Source organism: Aspergillus uvarum (assembly GCF_003184745.1).
Source record: "Aspergillus uvarum CBS 121591 unplaced genomic scaffold BO82scaffold_70, whole genome shotgun sequence".
In the NCBI taxonomy this organism is placed as follows: Eukaryota; Fungi; Ascomycota; class Eurotiomycetes; order Eurotiales; family Aspergillaceae; genus Aspergillus; species Aspergillus uvarum.
Genome location: NW_020291367.1, coordinates 179,128 through 203,413, shown reverse-complemented (window position 1 = coordinate 203,413; position 24,286 = coordinate 179,128). Strand labels below are relative to the sequence as shown.

At 53.8% G+C, this 24,286-nt stretch overlaps 9 protein-coding genes across 9 annotated transcripts; 4 read left to right on the top strand and 5 right to left on the bottom strand.

The window, feature by feature from the left end:
- Window positions 1-1,528: 1,528 nt before the first annotated feature.
- On the top strand, window positions 1,529-3,479 carry BO82DRAFT_345349 (uncharacterized protein). Its single transcript, XM_025633696.1, has 2 exons — window positions 1,529-1,946; window positions 2,035-3,479. The coding sequence occupies exons 1-2, from the start codon at window positions 1,887-1,889 to the stop codon at window positions 3,043-3,045; spliced, it is 1,071 nt and encodes a 356-aa protein (XP_025487517.1). The 5' UTR covers window positions 1,529-1,886; the 3' UTR covers window positions 3,046-3,479.
- A 535-nt stretch (window positions 3,480-4,014) lies between these two features.
- Window positions 4,015-6,749, bottom strand: BO82DRAFT_320095 (putative DNA ligase I; the record flags this gene model as incomplete). The annotated part of the gene is made up of 1 exon (XM_025632699.1): window positions 4,015-6,749. The coding sequence occupies one exon, from the start codon at window positions 6,747-6,749 to the stop codon at window positions 4,236-4,238; it is 2,514 nt and encodes an 837-aa protein (XP_025487516.1). The 3' UTR covers window positions 4,015-4,235.
- A 251-nt stretch (window positions 6,750-7,000) lies between these two features.
- BO82DRAFT_320092 (RINT-1 family protein) lies at window positions 7,001-9,877 on the top strand. Its single transcript, XM_025632698.1, has 5 exons — window positions 7,001-7,158; window positions 7,241-7,488; window positions 7,545-7,850; window positions 7,912-8,056; window positions 8,115-9,877. The coding sequence occupies exons 1-5, from the start codon at window positions 7,009-7,011 to the stop codon at window positions 9,762-9,764; spliced, it is 2,499 nt and encodes an 832-aa protein (XP_025487515.1). The 5' UTR covers window positions 7,001-7,008; the 3' UTR covers window positions 9,765-9,877.
- BO82DRAFT_186679 (pyridoxal phosphate-dependent decarboxylase family protein) lies at window positions 9,843-12,187 on the bottom strand. Its single transcript, XM_025630486.1, has 2 exons — window positions 11,880-12,187; window positions 9,843-11,754 (listed from the first exon to the last, which is right to left on the bottom strand). Exons 1-2 carry the CDS (start codon window positions 11,922-11,924, stop codon window positions 10,147-10,149), a joined length of 1,653 nt encoding a protein of 550 aa, XP_025487514.1. The 5' UTR covers window positions 11,925-12,187; the 3' UTR covers window positions 9,843-10,146.
- A 282-nt stretch (window positions 12,188-12,469) lies between these two features.
- BO82DRAFT_186672 (mitochondrial protein Fmp25) lies at window positions 12,470-14,573 on the bottom strand. The gene has a single exon (XM_025630485.1). The coding sequence runs from the start codon at window positions 14,233-14,235 to the stop codon at window positions 12,505-12,507; it is 1,731 nt and encodes a 576-aa protein (XP_025487513.1). The 5' UTR covers window positions 14,236-14,573; the 3' UTR covers window positions 12,470-12,504.
- BO82DRAFT_358427 (Golgi transport complex subunit COG3) lies at window positions 14,183-17,307 on the top strand. The gene is made up of 4 exons (XM_025636289.1): window positions 14,183-14,755; window positions 14,822-15,161; window positions 15,223-16,242; window positions 16,311-17,307. The coding sequence occupies exons 1-4, from the start codon at window positions 14,547-14,549 to the stop codon at window positions 17,175-17,177; spliced, it is 2,436 nt and encodes an 811-aa protein (XP_025487512.1). The 5' UTR covers window positions 14,183-14,546; the 3' UTR covers window positions 17,178-17,307.
- A 185-nt stretch (window positions 17,308-17,492) lies between these two features.
- Window positions 17,493-19,604, top strand: BO82DRAFT_358426 (T2 family ribonuclease). The gene is made up of 6 exons (XM_025636288.1): window positions 17,493-17,942; window positions 18,051-18,345; window positions 18,432-18,624; window positions 18,724-18,972; window positions 19,097-19,194; window positions 19,305-19,604. The coding sequence occupies exons 1-6, from the start codon at window positions 17,614-17,616 to the stop codon at window positions 19,446-19,448; spliced, it is 1,308 nt and encodes a 435-aa protein (XP_025487511.1). The 5' UTR covers window positions 17,493-17,613; the 3' UTR covers window positions 19,449-19,604.
- Window positions 19,605-19,981: 377 nt separating this feature from the next.
- Window positions 19,982-20,903, bottom strand: BO82DRAFT_186638 (uncharacterized protein). The gene has a single exon (XM_025630484.1). It carries the CDS (start codon window positions 20,701-20,703, stop codon window positions 20,194-20,196), a length of 510 nt encoding a protein of 169 aa, XP_025487510.1. The 5' UTR covers window positions 20,704-20,903; the 3' UTR covers window positions 19,982-20,193.
- Window positions 20,862-23,274, bottom strand: ace2 (putative C2H2 transcription factor (Swi5); the record flags this gene model as incomplete). Its single annotated transcript, XM_025637133.1, has 2 exons — window positions 20,862-22,516; window positions 22,578-23,274. The coding sequence occupies 2 exons, from the start codon at window positions 23,272-23,274 to the stop codon at window positions 20,862-20,864; spliced, it is 2,352 nt and encodes a 783-aa protein (XP_025487509.1).
- Between the last annotated feature and the right edge of the window lie 1,012 nt (window positions 23,275-24,286).

The following is a 24,286-nucleotide window of genomic DNA, read 5'->3' as shown; positions in this document are numbered from 1 at the left end:
TGATCTAGAGAGAGGATCCATCGTACAAGCGATTCTTCTTCATTGTAGGTCAACTTATGTGAGTTCGCGCGCGCGTCATGTCGAAAGGTATGGCCTTTTAGTCTTCTCCGGAGGGTAGGTTCAGGGACATTGTAAACACGCGCCGCTTCTCGTACAGATAATTTTTCCCGTTTTTTTAATTCAGAGATTGCAAGTAATATCCTCCCCTCTTGTTCTAGAGAATCTTTTGGATTTTGACGCACTTTTGGTGGCATGGTTGCTAATTGAATTTGGTGAGTATTTCAACCACGGGCAAAATGCGCGGAGGTGCGTCACTCGCTTGCGCGCGTCGCTCGCTTACCGATTACGTTATCGGATTCAACCACAGATGCCGGGCAGTGGGACCCGTCGGGGGAGTGAGCAGCCACCATGATAGATGCTACGGATTCTTTTTTTGTTCTGTGTATCAGAAGGGCTTCGCCGAGTTCCAGACCCTTAAATCTCTTCTACGGACCCTTCCGTTGTACGGAGGGGACGGGCAAATGCTCTAGATCTGTCGGGACCAAACATGTTGATACATGGCCATGGTCTGAAACCGAGCGCAGGGCATATGAACCCCTTCAGATCTAGAGAGCGGAGGGGCATCGGAGACAACGGCTAGGCCATGGCGACCAGACAGTGTTTGCCCTCTGGCATCGATGCATAAGCATAATGTGTTATGGTCAAATGCCCCGGTTAAGCAGAGGGCCTGCAGCCCGGAGTTGACAGCTGGACACCTAGTACAGTGATTATCTAGGCAGGCGGCGGGAGATGAAGGGAGGAACTGGAATGAATGGATAGAGAGATCGGAAGATTTTCTTTTAGCATATCGAACCGATCAGATTGGCGACCGACTGCAGCCCTGGAACATTCCAATAGTGGCAACGGGTACTGTACCATTGGCTATGGATGGATCAAATATCCTCACTCGTTGCTTCAGAGATTGACATCAGGTTTCAGTAGTGCTTCGAAAGGGCAATTCTTGGTAGAGAGAATGAATTCAATCAGCAGTGAGGCCCAGTAATGTAGTATAATTGTTAACCAAGCGGTGATAAATTCTTTTAGACTTGTTCAATGTAGGCAATTAGCAAGTCAAAGATGCCAGTCAGTATTCTTGTTGATTGTAGGTACGAGAGACTTGCTGGTTGACGGTGATGGTTGTGTTGTTAGGTTACAAGTTGCCAGGCCGAGCCAAGGGATGCTTTGGGAGGATGGAGGATGAATGGCGCTTATCCACCCGCTCTCCAAAAAAACCTCTCTTTTTTCTCCTCCCTTTGAAATTTCAACACAGAACGGTTGACTCCAGAGGCCTTCCAGTGCAAATTTCTCACCTGGAACAGCGACTACATTCATTCATCCATTCGATTGAATTCCCATTACTTGGCCCGTCAACAAGAAGCTTTGCAGCTTCCAGAAGTCCTTTCATCCATCCACTTCTCAGCTCCTTCTTGGTGCTGACTCCAATTGAACCAATCCGGACTAAACTTCCTCACTAAACCAACTTCGACATCGAAATCGACTAAACTTCTCTGGGCTTTACACGATCGATCTTCCTCCAATTGGATTCTATCTTTTGCTTGTTCTTTCAGCCCTTCGTCCCCTCTTCTTCTACTTGCAGACTTCCAGACTTCCCAGTCTTCCACTCTTCAGCCCAGCCTTGCTTCTTCCGGCTCGAAACTCTGTCACAAGCCGGCCTTGCTTTAAACGGTACCTACCTGGGGGGCCTGTCTTTCTGCTGTCATCACTCCAGGCTCACCCCCTCTCCATCCTCACTAGCCTCCGAGTGGTCTGTGACCACGCCCATCCAATCCTGTTTCCTGCAAGCAAATCCCCGGTGCATCTGCTGTCGTCAAGACTACTACGGAACAATGGCCCTCACTCACCCGCCCACCGCTGAGCGAACGATTCGAAAAATTGACATTGCCCAAGTATGTGATGCACTTTCCCCATTGTTGGGCGGCTCCTTTCCATCATGATTCAGACACCAACTAACGGAATGCTTTCTTCTGTGTGTAGGTGTCCCTCAACCTCCAGGATCGTCTAGGCCTCGCCAAGGTCAAGTACCAGAATGGTCGACTCCATGCCATGGACCCCAACGTCAACGGGGGAAGACAGGCTTCATTGGGCAGTGACAAACCATCGGATTCCTCATCAGACATTTCCCACGGTCGTAGTGAGACGCCTTTGACTCCGCCGCCCTTGCCGAATCCATCCTATTCCAAGGAGCTGCCCAGGTCGTCCCGCAACAAGCATGCAGCAACTTTCGACTCTCGAGTGATGCAGCCGATGTTGTCGGCCAGTCGGAAACGTCTACGATCGGACTCAATCACAGAGCAAACTGTCAAAGCACCTCGGGTCTCCTGGAAGGCTTCATATCATTTGCCTGAATCGTCTCCGGGGTTCAACCGTTACCGAGCAGGCCGGCAGCTCCACCTCCCTTTCATGCCCGATTCAGCTACAATTCCAGAATATTCATCGCCGGCATATCCTCCGCCGTCTGAAGACGATAACGATCCAGATCTTCCCGTCCACAGCTTCCAGGCTGTAAGCTCCATGGTGGGCTCCTCCCCCCCGCGCACTCCCCCTCCCAAGCACACTCGTCTGTCCCGCAACGAACGGAATTCACGCCATGAGGACGGGGCAGATCTGCTTCTATATCTTGCCAACTCGCCTACGCCAGCAAGTGTCAGCAAGCCCCAGGCCCGGGATTTTCCTCCTTCGACACCTCCCAGCCAGCATGCCGTCCTACCATCGCTGACTCCAACCCTCGGGGGTGGTGTCTTTCCCAATTTCGGCACGCCCAATCAACAATTCAATTTTGCTGATTTTGTGAACGTGACCCCCAGTCCAGCACAGCCAGCTTGGGGCGGCCGCACGCCAGGGGGCCCGTCAAGGACTCCCCTGGCCAATAAAGACCGCAGGCGCTCCAACCTGGACAGCTTGCTGCCACCAGGGGCGGATAGCCCCAAAATCCGCTCCAAGGGGCCGACGACTGTCTTGCAACTCGGGGAGGAGTTGCGACCGTAGCCCAATCGCCTACTAAATGCCCGCTTTAACTGTGGATGCAACCCGGGCTTAATACTTACGACTCTTGATGACTGTTATGTGCACATTTCCCTATTTTTGTCCTAGTCTCATACCCCCTTTGCTGTGTTGTTCCTTGTCTACTTCCATATCCCCCGTCTTATTTCATGAAACAATACCGGGGTACAAATGTCTGAAACAACATCCTGTTGTCCACACCATGTCTTTCTTATGTCGCGATTAAGGGATCCTGGTTATGCTTTTCCTTTGTGTGCATGTGACCCACCGATCGGTAAATATTCGACCTTCCTTACCATGGCTCCCACTGGATACTATTGCCTTCCATATTTACAAACCATACTATCAAAGAAACAAAACTCCTTATCGCATGTCAGACACGAAAATTCCCAAAATGAAATCCGATAGGCAATGCAGAGGAAGATATCCAAGTGGAAGATCGATGACGTATCCATGAACCCTCTGCACACATTAATTGAAACCGACAAAACACAAGACGAGACGGAGGCACCCACTAAAAGCCCCCACATTCAGGTCCCCCCCAAAAATCAAATGACGTCTACGCAGATGTCCTTTTTAGCCGAGCATCGTATTCGTAGGCGAGGCGTTGCCTCGGTGTTGTCGGGGGGAGCAAAGAAAGGCCGCGAACGGCATGGAGCGAACCGACCGAAAAAAAAAAAAAAAAGTAATCAACGCGTCGAACGCAAACGCGTTAATAACACGAGCTTGTCGTGTTGATTTCGCGTCGGCGCTAGGCTATTTCGGGGGTTAATGGGTGCTTATGTTGCTAGCCTTAGGCCCCATCGGCGGTCGGCGGGTTTTTGCTTGGTTGGGTTTAGGGCCGGTTGGGGATCTGCGGGCTTTGCTGGCACGTGATATCTGGGCTTACTTGGATCTTTCTTTTTTTGGGGGTTGAGTACTTTTGGGAAAAGATGGGAGGGGAGGTTCTGGGGTAGAGTTGGAGATTAGCTGAAGCTATCTATGGAGTATATGTGCTTCAGATCTGATTGGTCTGGGTATTTTGGTTGGCTATCTAGGAGAGGGGGGGTGTTGTCGATTGTATTCGTCGTGTGTAGAGAGTACTCGTATATATTCATATCCAAGACAAGAGGTCGTCGTCTCATGTATACCAAGCAGCTGGGTGAATACTCTAGAGCATGCATAAAGCTGAACCTCTACTCATCAGCTTCGTCCGCTGGCGCGGGCGGCGACCCCTCCAATTTACTCTTCTCAGACTGCTTCCGCCACAGATACGCCAAGTAATCCGAGGTGGTCGCCTCGTCGATAGACTTGTCCTCGCGCACCTTGAGGAACCGCGGGAACCGCAGACTGAGGCCACGTTCCTCGCTCACCAGGCCGATGGCGGCCGGGTACGTGGGGCTGAGGGTGATGTCCGCGAAGGCCATCTCCCAGACCTCCTGCGGCTCGAACCAGACGTCCGGGGCGCCGTAGTACTCGACGTAGCCGGGTCGCGAGATCACGTTCGCGGACCCCTCGGCGTACTTGTCCTTGTTCGCCTGGTAGAACTTGTCGGTGAAGCCGGACATGCACTTGGTAACGGCCTCGAGGCCGCCCGTCTCCGGGTTGCGGACCGCGAGCAGGATCGGCGACCACCACTTCGCCTTGCGGCCGTTGCCGTGCCAGCCGGCGACGGGGATCAGGTCCAGCGTCTCGGAGGAGGTGCTGTAGTCCTTCTTGACCTTGAGCCAGGATTCCAGGCGCTTATCGGGCTCGTAGGTCGACAGAAGGGCTTTGCGTCGTCCTCCGCTCGCTTTGGATATGGAAGAGGATTTGGAGTCGGGTTTCTCGCCAGGGGCGCGGTCGGTGGGCGCGGTGGCGCCGTTTAGCTCAAGTTCCGATTTGAGGACATTGTCGAGCACCTTAACCATGATCCCTTCGCATTTGATGTCGGTGGCGCTTTTGAAGAATTCGAGGACGGCCTCGGAGTCGGCGGATGTGGCGTCTAGACTCTTGACCCAGGTGAACCGTTTGGGCACTTCGACAAATAGACTCCGCAAGAGCTCTCTACGCTCGCGAAATGAGCGGTCTAATAGTGGTTGTCCGTTCAGGTACATCAGGTCGAAAGCGAACAAGCACACGTTCACTTTGATGGTTCCTATATCGACGTTCTTTTTCGCGCGGTTGGTGAGGATCTGGAAGGCTTGCAGATCCCCCGTGTCCTGATCGACTGCAACCACCTCGCCCTCCAAGATGAAGCTGGACACTCCTTCGCCCCGAATCTTGGGCACGAGAGATACGAGATCCGGGTACTTCTCGGTCATATTCTCCAGATGGCGAGAGAAAACGGACACCTTACCCGCCTCATCGCAATGAACCTGGGCGCGCTGCCCGTCGTATTTGTACTCGCAGGCAAAGTCTCGCCCTTGTAATTTAGTTAACATATCTGATAAGTCGCGCGTGATGCTGCCCAGCATAGGCCTGAGGGGAATGTGTAGTTGTAGTCCGCAATGCACGAGGAGTTCCTCTGTCACGCCGCTTTCGAGTAAGCATGGTACGAGGTCATCATAGTTCGGATGTCGAGCATAGGAGGCCTTGACGATTTCCTCTGCATTACTGTAGACCTCCGCGAGTTCTTCTTTCTTCAACCGTGCCATTTCCTGTTGAGATTGGACAGAGAACTCAGCACCCTCTGGTTTGGAGTATAAGAAGGCTCGGGCCAGCGCAATAAGCATTGTCGTCTTGACAGCCCCAATGCGCAGATTCTGGACAAGTGTTCTGACAATGTATCGGCTCTCTTCTGCACCACGAGCGTCCTGCAGCAGCTTTTCGACTAGCCTCTGCTTGGCCTCCTGGCTTCCACTTCCTTTACTCAGAGCAATTTTTTTAAGAGCTTGGTACACCCCCTTGATCCTCAGTGGCTTGGGCTTCATCAGGGTGAAGCTCTGCCTCTTCTTGGCCTCGAAGGCCACATCGCCCGCGTCGCCGTGCTTGTCGTAAAGGGACTTGAGACCCTGGCTGTTAAGGCCATAAACCTTCTTTAAAGCCTTAGAGATCGAGGAACCGCCTAGGCCTAGCTCTATCTCATCGTACGGTGGCGAGATGGAATTCGTCGCAAGCCAGACTGCGGGAAGAACGCTCGAAGGGTCGCCCTCAATCAAGACCCGAAGGAAGTTGACTAGAGTGTCCACGATCTTGATACGACTGGTTGTTGCGTTCGCAAGGACGAACGCTCTGGTGAGAAGCGCGTATGTAGCGTCGCCTCCCTGCGCGGCCCAGTGGCCCTTTAGCTCTTGCACATATTTGTCCGCGTCGAATGTGATGGGGCTCTGGTCGAACGGGACAGCCAGAGAAACCGTATCTTCCGTTCCTGACGATGACTGAAGAGAGAGTATGCCTTTACTTTGTCCAGTGATTGATTTCAGGTCGGTAACCTCCGAGTCTAGAGGCGGAGGCGCCGGCGCCGGTATAGGCTCGCTAGTGGGCGTATCGACCTGCGATGTTGGTGCGACTATCTCTTGGTCCCACTCAGCCTGAAGCTTGCGCGCAAGAGCCTCGTCAGATAGAGTCTGTTCATCTGGGGTTTCAACCTCAGCTGGAGTCTGCAATGCTTGCTGGGTCTTCTCCGCCTGCTTGCTGGCTTGACCTTGGAAGAATGACGCTATGCTCCGGTTGCGCTGAGCGGAGGATTCGAGGTCATCCCTCTTACGCTTCTTCGCCGGACTGGCCATCACGTTAAGCTGAGGGCAAAGGCCTTGTCAAGCACAAGCCATTGAGTTTGCAGTGCTGCAACGTGCTTCATACCTAGTGTCTTGGAGGAGCTACGGGAGGGAAACGATGACGTTGGTTGGACGGAACGGGCAGCGGGAAGTCCAGAGCTTCCCGCCGCTTTCTCCGTTGGAGACACCGTAGCGGCCGTCCACTTGCGACTCCACGCTGTGCTTTTTCCCCCGCCAACTTCTCCAACAACAATATCTCACCCCGCAAACAATGGCCACTTCTGCATCTGCCCTGTCGTCGCATGAGAGGACAAGGGTGGAAGATTATTTGAACGACAAACTCCAGGTTTCTGCTGATCTAGAGAGCCTCGACTCCTTGTTGTCGAGTTTACGAGCCCAGCATGAGCTGCAACGCAAGCAGGTACATTGCTTAGCCCCTTTGCTTCAACGGCCGCACTTTACTTCGCCTTGCCTTTCACTATGTTAACAAAGGATTCAAATAGCTAGCCGAAGCACAAGAAGCTCTTTCCAATGCCACCAAGGCCTCCAACGATCACGCCGAAGCTACTCGCCAGCGAGCCGAAGCATTCAACGTGCAGCAAGAGGATATTGACAGGCGCCTGGAAACAATCACTGGGTCCGACTCTAGCGATGACGCGGCTAAACGGTTCGAGGCTAGCATCGAAAAGCTGCGGAGGCTTGAGATCTCTAGGGGCTACATGACTGTGTTGAAGGAAGCGGAGGAGTTAAGGTGGGGAAATAGCTTTAAGTTGCCTTCTGTGCTTCGACTGCTAAATTTGGATACAGCCAGCAAGCCTTGAAGGACACCGGAAGTGACCCCAGGTCGGCGATTCAATCATACACTAGGCTTCGCAACATTTCTCGATCATTGCATGAGGCCCAGCCGGCAGCAGAAGGGGCCGCCCCTCACTTGGTCGATTATGTGGGGAAGTTGGTTTCGGCGCTCAGAGAGCGAATGAAGAGCCATTTCTCGCAGCGGCTGCAAGGAACGATGGACCGCATGAAGTGGCCTTCGAAAGACTTACAGTTCCCGGATGATGTACAACTGGAGTGGAGGGAGAACGTCGGATTGCTTCTCGACCTGCAGATACCGTACGCCTTTCTTAGATTTTTGTTGCAGCAAGCACTCGATGCTCTAACACATATGGTACAGGGAACTTACTGGCCGCGCTTCTGTGCCTGAGCATCATTGCGCTGAGCCCCCGGTGCTGTTGCCGCTTGAGGTGATGGTGCATCCGCTAGAACTTCGGTTTAAATACCACTTCAGTGGAGATAAGCCGACGAACAGGCTGGACAAGGTACGCATAATCCCGTACAACCCTGTGTTTTGAATGCCAAGAGTCTAACAAGTCGCAGCCGGAATACTTTTTAGCTCATATCACGGATTTGATGAACAACTTCGGAAGTTTCTTCGCCTCATTCTTACAGCCTATCTTCGATGAAAAGGTCAAAGAGGTCGGAAACGATCTTGAGTGGAACTTCTATAATGCCTCTCATGCTCTCATTACAGCACTCTTGCCTGTATTGCGGAACAAGATAGCTACCTTCATGCCTCAAATATCCACACACCCACAACTCCTGAGCCACTTTGTGCATGAATTGATGACGTTTGACAGCGAGGTCCGCGAATCCTGGAACTACCTGCCGGATCCCTACGTCGCTGGGGACTGGAAAGGTGTGACGTGGGAGGTCCTGACCAAGCAGGGCTGGTTCGATCGTTGGCTACAAGTTGAGAAGGACTTCGCGTTAGCTCGCTACAAAGAGATCGTGGACGCACCAGACAGTGGACATATCGACTACGATGGTGTTGAGCTCTCGTCAACGAAACCGACCAAGGCCGCGATCCGTGTCAATGACCTCCTTGAAACAATCACCGAGCGCTACCAGCATTTATCGTCGTTTAGTCAGAAGCTTCGCTTCCTCATCGACATCCAGATCACCATCTTCGACCAATTTCATGAACGTCTACAGTCAGCTTTGGAGGCCTACCTTGCAATGACCTCAGCAATCGGTCGGACCGTGCAGGGCTCGGACGGACAAGCCAGCGTCGAAGGCGTAGCTGGACTTGAACGACTTTGCAGAGTCTTTGGAAGCGCGGAGTGGCTCGAGAAGAAGATGGAAGATTGGAGCAACGAAGTATTCTTCGTGGAGCTCTGGACTGAGCTCCAAGAGCGCGTCAGGCTGAATAAGGACGGGGGCAAGAATGTGGCGGGCTCAATGTCTATCGCAGACGTTGCTTCGCGCACTTCCCAGGCCGTGAACAACAGCAACAACCACAACGACGATCAAGGCACAGCCTCCGAAGGCGCCTTATTTGACGAGACTGCTTCCGCATACCGTCGTCTACGACTCCGCTCCGAGTCGATCATCACATCCACACTGACATCAAATGTGCGCTCAGCCCTGAAGCCTTATTCCCGCGTTTCTACCTGGACAACCCTGGCAGCCACAACACCGGCTCCTAACGGCGCCCCTCTGCCGCCCACGTCCGACCTGGCCCCTGTCCTGCGTACCATCTCCGCAGAGCTATCCTTCCTCTCCCGCGCCCTGGGATTTGCTCCCCTGCGCCGTATCACCCGGCAGGTTCTTCTCGCGGTTCAGACGTCTATGTGGAGCAGCATCTTAATGAGAAACACTTTCTCAGCGTCCGGGGCCCTGCAATTCATCAGCGACATGGACCATCTCGGCAGTGTGGTTGATGTCGCGTTAGGCGCAGCGAGCCAGCCTGGCGGCTCTAAGAAAGTGCTGAAGAAGTTAAGCGAGGCGCTTCTACTGCTAGGGCTGAGTACGACGGAGCCAAATTCTTTGGATGGCGCCACAGACGCGACCGAGGATGAACCCACGGAAGCGGGCGCTCACGCTCGAGCCGGGCTCTGGGAGGTCGAAAAACGGCTTTTCAAGGACAATGAGAGCGCAAGGGAAGTTCTGGGGGAGCTTGGGATCGATTCGTTGACGGAAGCGGAGGCTCGAAGTGTCTTGGAGCGGCGAGCTGAGATCGGTAACTAGTAGTGCTTGAGCATAATAGGGCGCTCTATCCCCGTTGTGCATATTGTGGGCCGGTAAAGTACTTTGAACTCATAAGATATCCATTGAACGTATTGTGAACCTATTGACAAGCGTCTTGTTGCGACATTATAATCTCTATCTTTCTATTCTATTAAATTTTGTTTTGTTTATCCTTCCTTAGCCTCACGCCCATGTACAGCCACTGCGAAAGAGATATACCAACTAGACCGTAAAATGATGCACCCAGGTAGAATCATGCACTCAAATCACAGTTCAATGGACCCTGCCCCTCGAGGTAGATTGGAACTTTTTAGCCATGTACGACAAACCCGTAACCCCGTTCTTCGGGAGCTCCGCTACGGCAACTCGGCCCGGGCTATATCTAGCGACCTTGCAGGGCCTTCAACTTCTCGACAATGGCCGGGCCGACCTCCTCGATAGCCCTAAGCAGCGCCTCGACCGTCTCCTTGGCGGTCTGCACGTTGACCACGCAGCGGAAGAACTTGCCGTCGCCGACGGCATCCTCGTCGCCACTGGGCGGGGCGAAGTCGACCATGAATCCCTTGCGCACAATCGCATGCGTCACCTGCTCCGTGACCTTGCTGTTGGCCTTGGCCCTCTCTGCCTCGGCTTCGGCCGTTGTCGTCGTCGACGCCGACCCGCGCGGGTAGACCATCTGCCGCCCGGGCGCGTAGTAGAAACAGACCTGCAGGCACGGGGTGGGGTTCTCGCTGACGAGGATGAAGTTGTCGTTGTGCTGGACGAGGGTGGCGAGGTGGGCGGCGACGGCGCAGGCGGAGTCGATCTGGCGCTCGTAGCCGGCGGTGCCGTAGTAGGTCCAGCCCAGGAAGAGCTTGAGCGAGTCGGCGCGGCGGCCGCACTGCAGGGTCAGGTCGGCCAGGTCCCAGACCTCGGGGGAGTCAACCTCCACTTCTTCTTCCGAGGAGGAACTTTCCGACGACTCGGCCGCCGTGTCCGAATTGTGGAAGAGGTAGCCGGCGGGGAGGGTGTTGGCGCGGTGGAAGCGGCGCAGGTCGGCGGCCAGGAGGAAGGAGCAGGTGACGGGGACGCCCAGCATCTTGTGCGGGTTGATGGCGATGCTGTCGGCGAGCTCGGCGCCGGCGAGCTTGTGGCGCTGCGCGGCGGAGAAGATGAAGGAGCCGCCCCACGAGCCGTCGACGTGCAGCCAGAGCCGGTACCGCCGGCACAGGGCGGCGATCTCGGCGAACGGGTCGAACGACCCCAGCACCGTCGTGCCGGCCGTCGCGTTGACGTAGAACGGGGTGCGGCCCTCGGCCAGCGCCTGCTGGATCAGCCGCTCCAGCTCCGCGGGGACCATGCGGCCCTGCCGGTCGACGGGCACCGCCCACACGGCGCGGCTGCCCAGCCCCAGCATCTGCGCCGCCTTCTCGATGCTGTAGTGCCCGTGCGCGCTGGTGAACAGCACGAACCGGTACGCCCCGTTGCCGTCGCGCTTCGTGTCCGGGTACAGGTTGTTGCGCGCGATCACGATCGAGGTCGTGTTCGACGCCGACCCCCCCTGCACGGAGATGCCGCCAGCGCGGGGCCCCGTGAGCCCGAACAGCGACGCCAGTCGCTGGCCTGTGTACTTCTCGATGACGGTCAGGGCCGGCGAGACCTGGTAGACGTGCACGTTGGTGTTGAGCGCGGCCAGGATGAGCTCCGACGCCACGCCGGGCGCGTTGGTCGAGGCGTACAGCTTGTCCAGGAAGCCCTGGTGCCAGGTGTTGACCGAGTAGCGGAGCACCTGGCGGAGGACGTCCACCAGACCATCTTGGCCGGTGCCTTCCTGCGGCAGGCTCAGCTGGAGTAATCGCTGTAGCTCCTCAGGTCTTTTGTGCTCGACGAGGGATGTGCCATTTTCGTCGTCGTCGTCGTCGTTCGGGGCGAGAGATTCCTTGGAGGCGAGAGGGTCCAGATCCGCACTGCGGATGAAGGGGATCAGGAGGTCTTCGACTGCGCTCAGGAGCTGGAGTAGATACGATCAATGGTTAGTCTTGATTCGACGAATAGTAGGTTAGGCATGTCCATGATCGTCTCCCCGCTGGAATGCGACAATGGGATAAGAAGTGGACGAAGGGACTCGTGACTCACACTCTTGACCTCCTCCGCGCGATCTGCTGGCGATGAAGCAGCCATCGATATGTGAACGTACCAAGCCTGAGACTAGTTTATATTGTTATATCGGCGTCAGATGAAGCTAAGGGTTGTCCGCAATTTAAAAAACTTGAAGGTCAATTGGGAAATTCGTGGAGCCAAGCAACAGCGCTCGAATGGGAACAACCGTTTGCGGATCCACAGACAGTCCCGGAATGGCGACAAATCCCGTGTTTTTGACATCATGGATGGATCCAAGTTCCCCAGACAGACTCTGGGGTTCTTTTTCTGCGGAGTTTTGACAGGCAGGGTAAGTTGAATCGGGCGAGTCTCTTGGAGGTGCGGGATTAGGACTGTCTAGTACTTATCTTTGTTACTTATCTGCTGCAGATGTTGGTTTATTGGTGTAACCTCGGCTCAGCAGCTCCTGTCTGCACATTGACATTCATTATTGACATTGAAACTGACATTGACAAGAAAATACCTCAAAATTTCAATAGCTTCACACCGGCTTGCTTTTCCCAACCGAATCCCACAGAACTAACTACCTGATAATGTACAATTTAGATGACCGCTTTTTGCCACCCGTGGTTATTTTCACATAGTGCAACGAAACAATAAATTATACCCCAGAATAGATCGCCGAGATGTGTCGTCCGCACTCCACCCGTTGTTCCATGTTCACCGTGCGACGGCCGACCTTGCTCTTGTGACGAGGCATGATCTGAAGCCGTGCATCCTGCTTCTCAGCTTCTTTCTTGCTCTCAGCAGGTGCTTTGATATAGATCGGCTTGGACGAGTTGCTACGCCTGCCGGTGCCGAGTTGGAAGTGCTCGTTGCCTCCCCACCAAAGAACATCGTAGCCCCAGGCATTTGTTTCATCCAAGGAATCCGTAGGAGCTGTGTCCATCTGCGTGTTGTTGTCCATCACCGCCGAGACATGTGTCGTACCTACGGAGATATCCCGCATGCGGATGGGGGTGAGTCCCTTCAAACGCTCATCGTATTCGAACAGCCCACTCAGGGGCTTCACCTTCGTAAGGGAGTCCTGGATATGAGTCCATTTACCGTTACCCAGGGCACCCCAAATGCCCCGTCCACACGTCCAGACATCCACTGTAACACGGCCCAGGTCGCGAACTGTGGAAGGGTTCTCATCTGAACCCAATACGCGCTGTGCGTCCACAGCGATGAAGCTATTGGCGCCACCGGCCGCAATCCGAGTTGCCTTGGGGAGGTATGGGCCCCGGTATAGTCTCCTGATCGGCACCATGATGGGTGCATCGCAGTACGGGAATGACGGGTCGAATTCCATTCCCAACTGACCGAAGGAGTTATCACCGAAGGCATACACATTGCCGTGGTCGTCGAGGGCCATCGAGTGATAGTCGCCGGCCGCTACCTGGATGATCTTGGATCCCTTTAGAGCGCTGACCTCGTGGCACATATCCACCGGCCCCTTAGGCCGATTCGCCCACTTCAACCCAGGTACACCAAGTTGACCGAAGGATGGATAGTTTTCCGACGAAGATGCAACTGAGAAGACGCGGCCCGAGCTAGTAAGAAGCAGAGCATGGTCGATTCCGCCGGTAACAGCGGTGACCCGTTCACCCATCCTCAAGCTGGGTTGCAGCTTGCGATAGCTCCTACTAGCCGATCCAGACCAGAAAGGCACCCAGGAACCCTCACTGGGCTTGTGGCCTCCTAGTTGGTCTTCCTTGGCAATCGGGATCGAATAGACAGTGCCATCCGACGATAAGGTGATGAGGCGATCATTGGACATGCAAAGCGAGGTAAGGTTCTTGCCAGTCAGGGTCGTCGTAGGCTTGAAGTCGGTCTCTGAAAAGCCCTTGCCCCATTGCACCAAATCGCCAGTCTCAGTGATGGCCGCGCCGGACGTCTCGCCAAGCTTGAGGTCTCTGAGGACCTGGCCGTCGAAATAAGAAAGCTTCCGCGGAGTCTTCACCACCGAGTCTTTCGATCCCGGATCGACTACTTTGTAGGCATTGTTGCCCCAGATATAGACCCCGGGACTCTTCACACTCCGTTTCTTCTGCGCAAATTGCGAGCCGAAGTCTTGGGTGGCGTTTGTGAGATCCTTCACTTGTTCTACTGGGGTCTCGAGTTCATTGCCCTTAGACGTGGCGTACTCATAGCCCAGGTACCCAGCAGTACCTAAGGTTGCCACCCCCAGCGAGTTCCGAAACCAGTGGGAGGAAGATCCCTGGTTGTTGCCACTGCTGGCATAAAACCGCCGCCAAGGAGCTCCAGCAGCTCGACTGTCCCTTGCCAGGCGACGAGACGCTTGAACGGCGAGGCTTGTCGCCGATTGCCGTCCCCGAGATGTCCACATAATGTTCACAGCACCTATGATATGTTCATGCAGTCAAAGTGTCCAGATTGGCTGGTCTGTGCTTATGAGAAAGCTCCAAGGGAAAGCTCCAAAAGATTAATTCTGAATGGTCGTTGCGTCAGATACCGTAAGCGGAAGGTGGCGGCAGAATAGCGGCGCATTGAAGCCACCGAGGTTGCGGCGTGTTTACAACCATCATGTGTGAAACAGCTCGCGGGGCGCTGACCGGACTGCCTGCTGCTCGAATCGGTACCTCACCTGGCACCAGTACAGTCATATACTTCTAAGCAGTCTCGTCTCGTGAGAAGATAATGCGCCAACAAGCTGCGGGACAGCGAAGTCGTCGCCAGACTGCCCCGTCTGGACCGCCGGTGGATATCAAGGCTAAGGTGATTGATGAGCACGAGACCATCCCGGATGGTCTGGAATCTTTCACCGATATTAGAAATGAGCTGGAGTTTGCGCAATGGTATAACGATGTTGAGGATAGTCTGCTTGAGGCCAGCTACGATGAGTATCAGTAAGTCGCGCAACAAGCCGCCGCCGACAAAGCCCCTGATAAATGCTGACCTGCCTTTTCTTTCAGAGCATGTTTACAGGAGCTCCAACTGTCCAAGTCACATCTAGATTCCTTGTTATCGGATACATCATCGACCCTAAACCTTCTCACAAACCTGTCTAATGACTTCAAAGCCGTGGAATCGCAGACGTCCAATTTCCAGAAGCAGTGCGAAGGGCTTCTCTCCGCGCAGAAGCACGACCTAGAACTAGCTACGGACATTCAGGATAATCTGCAGTATTATGAATTTCTTGATCCGGCTTCGAGGCGGCTTAATGCTCCGGGTGCTGGAAATACTGTGCGCGGGCAAGAGTTCTCGGATATGCTCAGACGGCTCGACGAATGCTTGGACTACATGGAGATACATGTGAGTATATGCAGTATCATGGTCTTGTTATATCACCGTGCTAATCAGCTTGCTTGTGCAGACCGACCAAAAAGAGGCCAGCGTGTACCGCTCCAGGTATCGGCTCCTGATGACTCGAGCCCTCACTCTCATTCGAACACACTTTGTCACTTCTCTACGCGATATTTACACCGATGCCTCCAAGAAGATTGCCGACAAGCAGCTCAACGAGACAACGATGTCCACCCTGCTATATGCGAAATTCCGGGTCGGCGCACCGGAGCTGAAACAGATCGGCCTCGAGATCCAGAAACGCGCCGTGCCTCCGTTGGACCCCGACCAAGGCACGGAAGCCGAGTATCAGAGCCTTCTCAACGAGCTTCACGCCAACTACGCTGCGACGCGCGGCAAATTGATGATCCCGCTGGTCCGCAAAAATCTCAGCGACATCGCGCAGTCGCCTACCTCGTCACAGGATCTGGTTTCTTTCGCTCGTGCGAGCATTAGCTACATTCGCGGGGTTTGCTTGGACGAATTCGAACTATGGGGGGAGTGGTTCCATGGTCAGGGTGGGCTCTATGACTTCCTCGAAACCATCTGTGAACCTTTGTATGATCACCTCCAGCCCAGGATCATTCACGAGGACAAGATAGTCAAGCTTTGCCAGCTTTGCACGCTGCTACAGACCCGATACCTTTTCGATCAGGATGAGGAGTTGGAACAGCCCCTGGAAGCCAATCAACTCGACTTCACCACTCTGATTCAACCTGCTCTGGAAGATGTTCAAACTCGCCTCGTCTTCCGTGCTCAAGCTTTCCTCCGCGACGAGATTGAACGATACAAGCCCCGTCCCGAGGACCTGGATTACCCAGCGCGCAACCGGCAATTCTCAATCTCGGTCACGGAGGGCCAAATTTCCGGCCGCAAGATTGCTTCCGAGCCCATTGTCAACATCCAGAAGCCCACAAAACAAACAGAAGATAGCGCAGACGTAGACCCGGATGCGAAGTGGGATCTTGAGACTCCAAATGCCTTTAGTGGGTGGTATCCAACCCTCCGTAAAGCTATTTGGTTACTGAGCCGCATTTACCGGCTGGTCAATGTAAGTCCTCGTTCTTTGCCCCCCGAGACTCGCAATCATCGAAGGCCATCCTACTGATCAACATTCAGTCGACCGTCTTTGACGATCTCGCCCATCAAATCGTCCACCAAACCACCCTCTCCCTCCACCACGCCAGCATTCTCATTCCCTCCTCAACTACTACAAACAATCCCAAACCCGCAACGCCTACTCCGCCAACTCGTCTGGACACCCACCGCCAACTCTTCCTGATGAGCCATCTCCTCATTCTTAAACAACAAATCGTCGCCTTCGACATCGAATACGTCGCCCCGGAAATCTCTTTAGACTTCTCTGGTCTAACGCACACCTTCTGGGAGCTCCGGGAAGAGCGCGGCGGCCTCTTCAACCCACGCAATCTCGTCCGCCTGGTTGGCCATGGTCTCCTGCCCCGCGTGGTCGAGAATATGTTAGACGCGAAAGTCGAACTAGATGGCCGTCTCCGGACCGTGATCAACGACTTTATCAATGGGTTTGCCGGCACAATGACCGCATCACTGCCCGCGAAGTTCGTGGCCACCGCCACCGCGCAGAGACAGGCGGCGGAGGAGTGGATCTATCCGACGTGTCGGAACATCGAGACTGAGGTGCTGGGACTGAGGCGCGTCTTGGGGGAGTACCTGGATGATCTGCGGATGCGGGAGACGTTGGTCGGGGCGGTCCAAGATCGGGTAATCCAGATTTATGAGGAGTTTTGGGAACGCTTTGTCGCCGAGGAGAGACGAAGCGGATCGATGGCTGGAGGAGTGAGAGGGAAGGGGAAGGGGAAGGGACGTGAGGACGATGTCTGGGATGTGGATACGTTTGCGGAGTGGTGTGAGGGCGTCTTTCGAGTGGGCATCTCGGGGGTAAATGATGACGGTGATGGAAATGCTTCGAGTCGGACAGGGAGCCTGGGCTCACTGCAGAATCAATAGTCGGAGGGACAGGTGAAGTTGTAAATAGTTATACGCATTCTTGGCACATAGTATGGTCACCCGCCACCAATCCTATCAGGAAGTATACAGTGAGAAGTATACAACTTGGAAGACAAATGCAATTACGGAGCACAGTACAGTACAGCAGTTATCAGGTGACCCGCTTGATAAGAAACCTTGGAGACTCTTATCGGAGGATCGGCGGCGGATGGACCAGTCAGACGAACCAGTCACCAGTCATGGGATACCAGCACGTGCAGGACCCGGGGGAGCTTCGAGTCTCCTTCGCCTCGCCTCATTATTGACTTCTGCTCATTTCTGTCCCCTCTGCATTGCATCCTTATCCCTCATTCTTACCGAGATCCTTACTCTTATACTCAGTGTTGACCAGCTCTATTACCGGTTCGAGGTCTAGTCAAGTGCCTCAGCTCAGGCAATGTTTATCTCCGATAGCAGCAACCGAGCTATCGGGTCCACCGCCAGCTCTATGAGAGATACGCTCCTGCAGCGTCTCCCCGGACCCCAGCAGGTCCTGAAAGCCATCACGGGCACACTCGGTGTCTCTTCCCTCTCGGGGTCAGACTATTCCACGTCAGAATCGACATTTCAGCACTGTCCGGCTGCCGAATTGAGCTGCAAGACACGGTACCATGGCCAGGATACCTGTTGCTTCAACTACCCGGGAGGTCAAATGCTACAGACGCAATTCTGGGATGCCGACCCCGCCATTGGACCTGAGACTGCCTGGACGATTCATGGCCTATGGTGAGTGGTATTCCTGTCTGATCGACTGTTGCAAGAGCCTGGAAATTCCTTTAATCAGCACTCTAAGAACCCGCCGGACTGACCCATATGCCCTCTTCTCCTACGTAGGCCGGACCACTGCAACGGCGGATTCGACCAATACTGTGACTCGAAACGGAGGTACAGCAACATCTCACTCATCTTGGTGGACGCTGGCCGTGGAGATTTGCTCGACTACATGAGCACGTACTGGAAAGACTTCCGCGGCGACGACCCGAACCTCTGGGAGCACGAGTGGAATAAGCACGGTACCTGCGTGAGCAGCCTTGAGACACACTGCTATACGGAGTACATCCCCCAGCAAGAGGTCGTCGACTACTTCGATAAGACAGCCGATCTGTACCGCGGGCTACCTACCTATGAGGTGAGCTTCCCTCCACTCGCCCCCCCCCCCCCCCCCCAGCATAAATACCACACAACCACACACTAACGAGCCGGAACTATACACAGACCCTCGCCAAAGCCAGCATCATCCCCTCCTACACCAAGACCTACACTCGTCGCGAGATTGAAGATGTGCTGTCGCAATCCCACGGGGCAGAGGTCACGATCCGTTGTCGGCATGGAGCTCTGAACGAAGTATGGTACTACTTCAACGTCGCAGGCCCTCTGGTATCGGGGAAGTTCGTCGCCTCAGACCCAGGTGAGCATCCAAACAGCAGGCCGCTACACCCCCCCCATATTCCGTTGCGTCCCCTTTCCGAGTCACCTCCATAACTAACAAAGCAATAATCCAAACCAGACGGACAAATCTCCAACTGCCCCGCCAGTGGCATCCGCTACCAGCCCAAAACCCCACATCACGGCCACGAACCCACGAAGACAACCACCCACAATCCCTCGGAGCCCACCTCGCCCCCCGGCGCCCCGTTCCAGGGCCGGGGTAACCTGATGATCTCGACAATGGGCCAGAAAAGAGGGTGCATCATCAGCCGCGGAGCGTGGTTCTCCTCGGGCACCTGTGCCACCTTCACTGCGAAGAAGACGTCAGGTATATATTATATTCCAACTCTCCTCCCCCTCCTTTTTTATTGGCACTCACAAACTCCCCTTCTGTATCATCATCGACCCAGAACAAGCTCACTAACCTTTAATGAATCTTGAAATATGTGTAGATGACCTCTTCACCCTCCACTCCAGCAAGGGTAACTGCGGCTTCGCCAAGGACATCTTCACCTGCGGCGGTGCCGTGCACAAAGCGCAGGAATTCGGCGTAAGCAATTACCTTTTCCCTTGGCCCCGAAATATTCTTTCCCGCCCCCTTCACTACCTCTCCAAGGCACATAACGCCATCCAAGACGCAGAACCACTGACAGCCCACAGATCGACGACGGCAAGCTCGCATACCACGGAAACTCCACCTTCTTCGCCGACAAAGCGCCCAAGGGCCCCACGAAGAGCAAGGTCTTCGCGTCGCAGGAGGATCATCAGATTGAGTTGGCGATCACCTGGAGGCCGGATTACTGAAGTTGCTACGTTTGATGTTTGATGGTTGAGTGGCTCTTCATCGTCCTCTTTTTGTTAGGGTCTGCTTGCGTATGGGTTGAGTTTCCATTCCTTTAGTTTGTTGTGTGTATCGCATATGCATCATATCATAGATATATATAAATATATGTACTCAATACTAGAATTTCGACGGAGTGAGGATTCGTCCATATAGATTTATTCTTTGGAGCTTCGAGTACCAGAGCTAGATCAAAGGTGTCCGTTCGCCCCGTCTACCACGATACATTAGAACAGTTCATCACAAACTGGAAAAAAAGGATACCGCTCCTATATCAGCAGTAATTAAGCCATGCCCATTGCTCTCCAGGCTGCAATACACTGCAACACACACACACACACACACACACACTCGACCCATAAGTTAACTCGGGAGTACGAGCATCAAGAAAAGAATTAATAAGTAGATTCGTCAAGAAGTTTAGAGTAAAAAGTAGCTTCAAATACACAAAGTAAGAAAATGAGTGTCGGAGGTCTTTCGTTAAAATCTCGCATTAATGCCTCAAGAGCAAAGAAATCCCATTCCATCCCATTCCGCAAACACAAAACAACATGAACAGAGAGGTATTGTGGAGCAAAACGGAATCAGAATAGTACAGTAGTCGAAGGGGAAAAAAGCGGTTGGAGAGAATCCAAAGCCGTAAGGCATATCGCAAGTGGAAGAAAAAGGGTAGAAGAAACAAGTTTTGTTTCGAGAGATCAAATCAAATCAAATCAACATTCGAATAAAAGACACAGAATCTTTAAAAAGGTTTCTCAAATCCACACAAATAGCATAAATCTCAAAGTTCATTTCGAAAAAGAAATCCACACATAAAAAGGCATTCAACAAAAACGAAGGGACGACCTGTAGAAAAGAAACTCCGTAGATTGGCAAAGGGGCATATTTCCACAAGTCTTGAAGGGGGCAAGGGGTTGGTCGTACATGGGTTTCGTTTGCAGAAAATCGAGGCATCAAATCAATCGGAATTTTTGCTGCAAGTTCGAAAAAGCGAAAGTCGTTCGTCCGGAGTAGACACGGAACAGGGAAGGAGCAGCAGCGAAGCAAAACATTTTCTTTTGTCACAGGTAAAAAAATCAATCGAAGTGGTTCAGAAAAACGGAGGGAAAGGTAAGAGAGGTAGGGGGGTGGATGAGTTCTTCGTGGAAAACATTGTACACATATGTTCGGGTCGTCTCGGTCTTTAGATAGGTAAGGGCAAAAGGCAAAGGGGGTCATATCTTATATGCATGGTTCCAAATCGTTCAGTCCTAAAATCGTCAAGAGTCTTGTTGCACATAGGGCGTTAGCCTGAGGTCATCGCGTCGTCAAAATTGCTGGTTTGGTCGTTATAAATTCACCTCGAGATCGTGATCGTAGCTGTCGTCTGTATCTTTTCAATCCATGAAGAATTCCTTGGTCACGGCGTCGGCGGCTTGCTCGTCCACTTGGAACTGGAAGAAGAAATCGTCGCCCATGGCAGGGCCCGAAGGGTAGCCTTTCGCGGGGAATAGGTCCATTCCGGTCTCGAAGGTCGCCGTGTTCACGTAATCGGGGAAGGCGGCCATGTCTGTTTCAGTCAGGTCACTGAATTCTTGCTTAGCGAACGTTGCAGTCGATTCTTGACTCATGAAGATGTCAAGCTCGGACCCAGCAGACGAATCGGTCAGAGTTGGGGCGGAATGCGGGGAAGAGAGACCATTGGTGACTGAGCCGGAGCCATCGGTGTAGGTGCACGACTCGGGATCCGACAGGTACGGGAGGCTGGAGTCGGACATCAATCGGTGCAGGGGTTGCTTGATCGGCGACGGCAGCATTTCGTCCTCGGTGGTAGGGCTGAGCGATCGGTGGCTTTGGACGGGAGACGGCTTGTTGCCGGTGCTGTGGCCTGGAGACGCGGGCGGTGTGAAGGTGAATACTTCGGGAGGCAGTGAGTAGTTAGGGTTGCTGAAAACCGGCATTTCCTCCGCGGGGCTCGACCCGTGAAGGCTCATACTTTCGAAGACATCGGACGGAGGCGTGCTGCGCGAGGAGTCGGAAGCAGAGGAATCAAAAGATCCCTTTTCGGCGATGCGCTGACGGGTTCGAGTTGCTTTGTCCTGTCTCTCATCCATCTCGGGCCGGTGTTTCTTGGGACGACCACGCTTCGTAGTCTTGCGTACAATGCCCTTGTAGCCACCAATGCACATACCGCGCTGTCGGTGTCGCGTCAAGGCATCGTGTCTCGCGAACACATTACCGCACAGGCACTCGTAGGGCTTGTCGCCGGTGTGGATCTTGGCATGCCGTTTGAGGTCATGGCCACGGACGAAGCACTTGTTGCAGTGGTCGCATTTGTATTGCCGATCCCCGAGATGGGTTTGCACATGCGATTTGATGTTCTCTTTGCGGCCGAAGCGACGTTCGCACCCTGGGTGCAAGCATACCCATTTGCCGTCTTCGGGGTCCGGACCGTGGATATAAGACGCAATCTCGTCAATGGTGACTCCGGTTTCTTTTATTGATGCCTGTACGCGAGCGTCTAGGTTGAGACTATCAATAGTTGCGACCCGTGGCGAGAGCTTTGGCTTGGCTGCTGTGCTAGGGGTTGCGCTCGGGGTCTTCCGGTGATTCACACGGTTGGGGGTCGCAGGATAGATCGGTAGCTTCTGTGCCTTTCCGTTCCCAGCCTCAGGACATGGCATGGCGGCGAGCTCCGGTGACGAAGCGAAGGACGACGAGGCTGATGACGACGAGGCAAACGGCCCTTGTGACAGACTCTCAGACTTAGGAACTTCGATGTTAGAACCCTGCTCATAGTTAAAAGTATCAAAGGTATCCACTTCAAAAGATGCTGTAGTAGGGGGAGAGGGCATGTTAAACTTCTGCTGGGAGAACGTAGTTCCGACTACTCCTTGGAGAGACTTCGCGCGCTGCATGTACGACGCCTGCGCGGCACCGGACACGGAGAGGCTTTGCTCCTTAGTTGGGGAAGGTTGAAGGTCCGGGTTGTAGTGCGCAAGGCCCACTGTTTGCTTGAAGGGGGTGGCCACAGGTGTGATCTGGGCATATTCTGCACGACTAGTTAGAGCCTCGGGCCATATTGAGACGGACGAATATCTTCGAAGACTTACGTCCGTTGCTAAGCTTAGGCGCATGCGCTGGGTGCGCCTGACTGATAGCCGGTGCCGCCGACAGTCGTCTTGCGTCAATGACCATGGCATTAGCTTGTTGCTGCTGGAATGCTGCAGCGATGTTGTTCTGTTGGTAGACATCCCAAGCTCCATTGTCCAAGATTTGGCCCTCCAAGGACGCTTGACAAGACAGTTTCGCATCCTGGAGCTGCTGCTGCTGTTGCATGAGGTTGAGCGACATGTTCATTGGTTGGCTTTCGACCTTGATAAAGTTTGCGTTCATGTAAGGCATGTTCGATTGGCCTCCTTGGCTTTGACGAGCGGCGAAGGACTGCAAGTCTTCTTGAGGGAAAGCCTGGCATTCAGCCATCATGGGCATGGGCGCTGGATGGTGGGGGAAAGTTGGCTGCGCGACCTGGAGAAAACGGTGGTCTTGAGCGGGTGCCAACATAGTTGGGTGCTGTTGCGGTACTGTTACGTTAGTAGTGATGGTACCATCTTGCATGGACTGCGATCGCTGAACGCGCATAGCGCGCGCATCGAAGCTTTGGCCTCGGCGATGAGCGTGAAATCGGTGCATTGCCTGTGCAGGAAGAGTTGGAGGTTTAATGGCATCAAGAGCGGATGGCGTTGAGATCTGTCTCCGATGTTGACGATGTCGTTCTTGATAATTGCTGTGCGGAGTGGACAGCATCATTGGGAAAGAACTGGAATCTTCGCGCGGTGGTCGCAATTGTTGAGCCGATGACTAGACCGACTTCTTCTGCAGGTTATAAAGGTGTAAGCCTGCTGGGTCAAGTCTAATGCGCGGGCCATAAAAAATCATTCAGCATGGGAGTACCAACCTCTTCGCAACGCTAGCCACAAGGCTGGGCCAAGCAGATGGTAGTAAACCGCCCTGGAATTGTGTCAGTCGGTGATCTCTTGAAGAAAGAAACTCACGCGCGCAGAAGTCTAGGTGTTTAAGCTAGGGCAGGACAGAGGGAAGAGACAGAGAGTTTCAAAGTATCAAAGTAGACTGTGCGTCAGATCTATGCAAAGTGGGTTCTGGCGGTGGTCCTTCTAGATCGTCAATGCAGTGGAAGATGCAGCCGAAGCCTTCTCTTTTTTTTTCTGTGTGGATTCTAGAGCTTTCCTGTCGCGATTGCGAAACGGTCTTGAAGCCCCGGGGTTAACGGAGGCAGGAAGGCTGGGGAGAGACACAAGACAAAGGATGTCTAAGGGTATTTAGAGGTGGGAACCAAGGTAGGTGGATGGAGATGGTGAAGCTATCCCGATCCACCGACCACGGTTCAGATCAACAAATGGCGGCGTTGGCGTAGCAACGCGGCTGGGTTGAGGCGTCAGGACAACCAGCGCCCCTTGGCATGGACGCCCGCCAGTGCGGTGGATCGCGCCCTGGTCCGAACGCACTTTTTAGCACTTTTAGCACCTTTAGCACCTTTGGGCCGTGAGTTGATCGGGCCCTGCAAGGAGCCGGTTTTATCTGGGTGTTCCCCTGCGCGATCCAGAGTTCCAGACGCCGGCTGCACCGCGGTTCAGCTCCCGATGGCAGTTCCATCCTGTCGCGGATCGAAGCCGCCTGTGGGCAGTGAGGGTTCGAAACATTATTACTGAGTACTTCATTGATGCTCCCTATCTCTGCAATAGTTCTTCAAATAATTGACGCCAATCCTCCTGCGCTTTGAATGATGATGAGTAATCTTGCA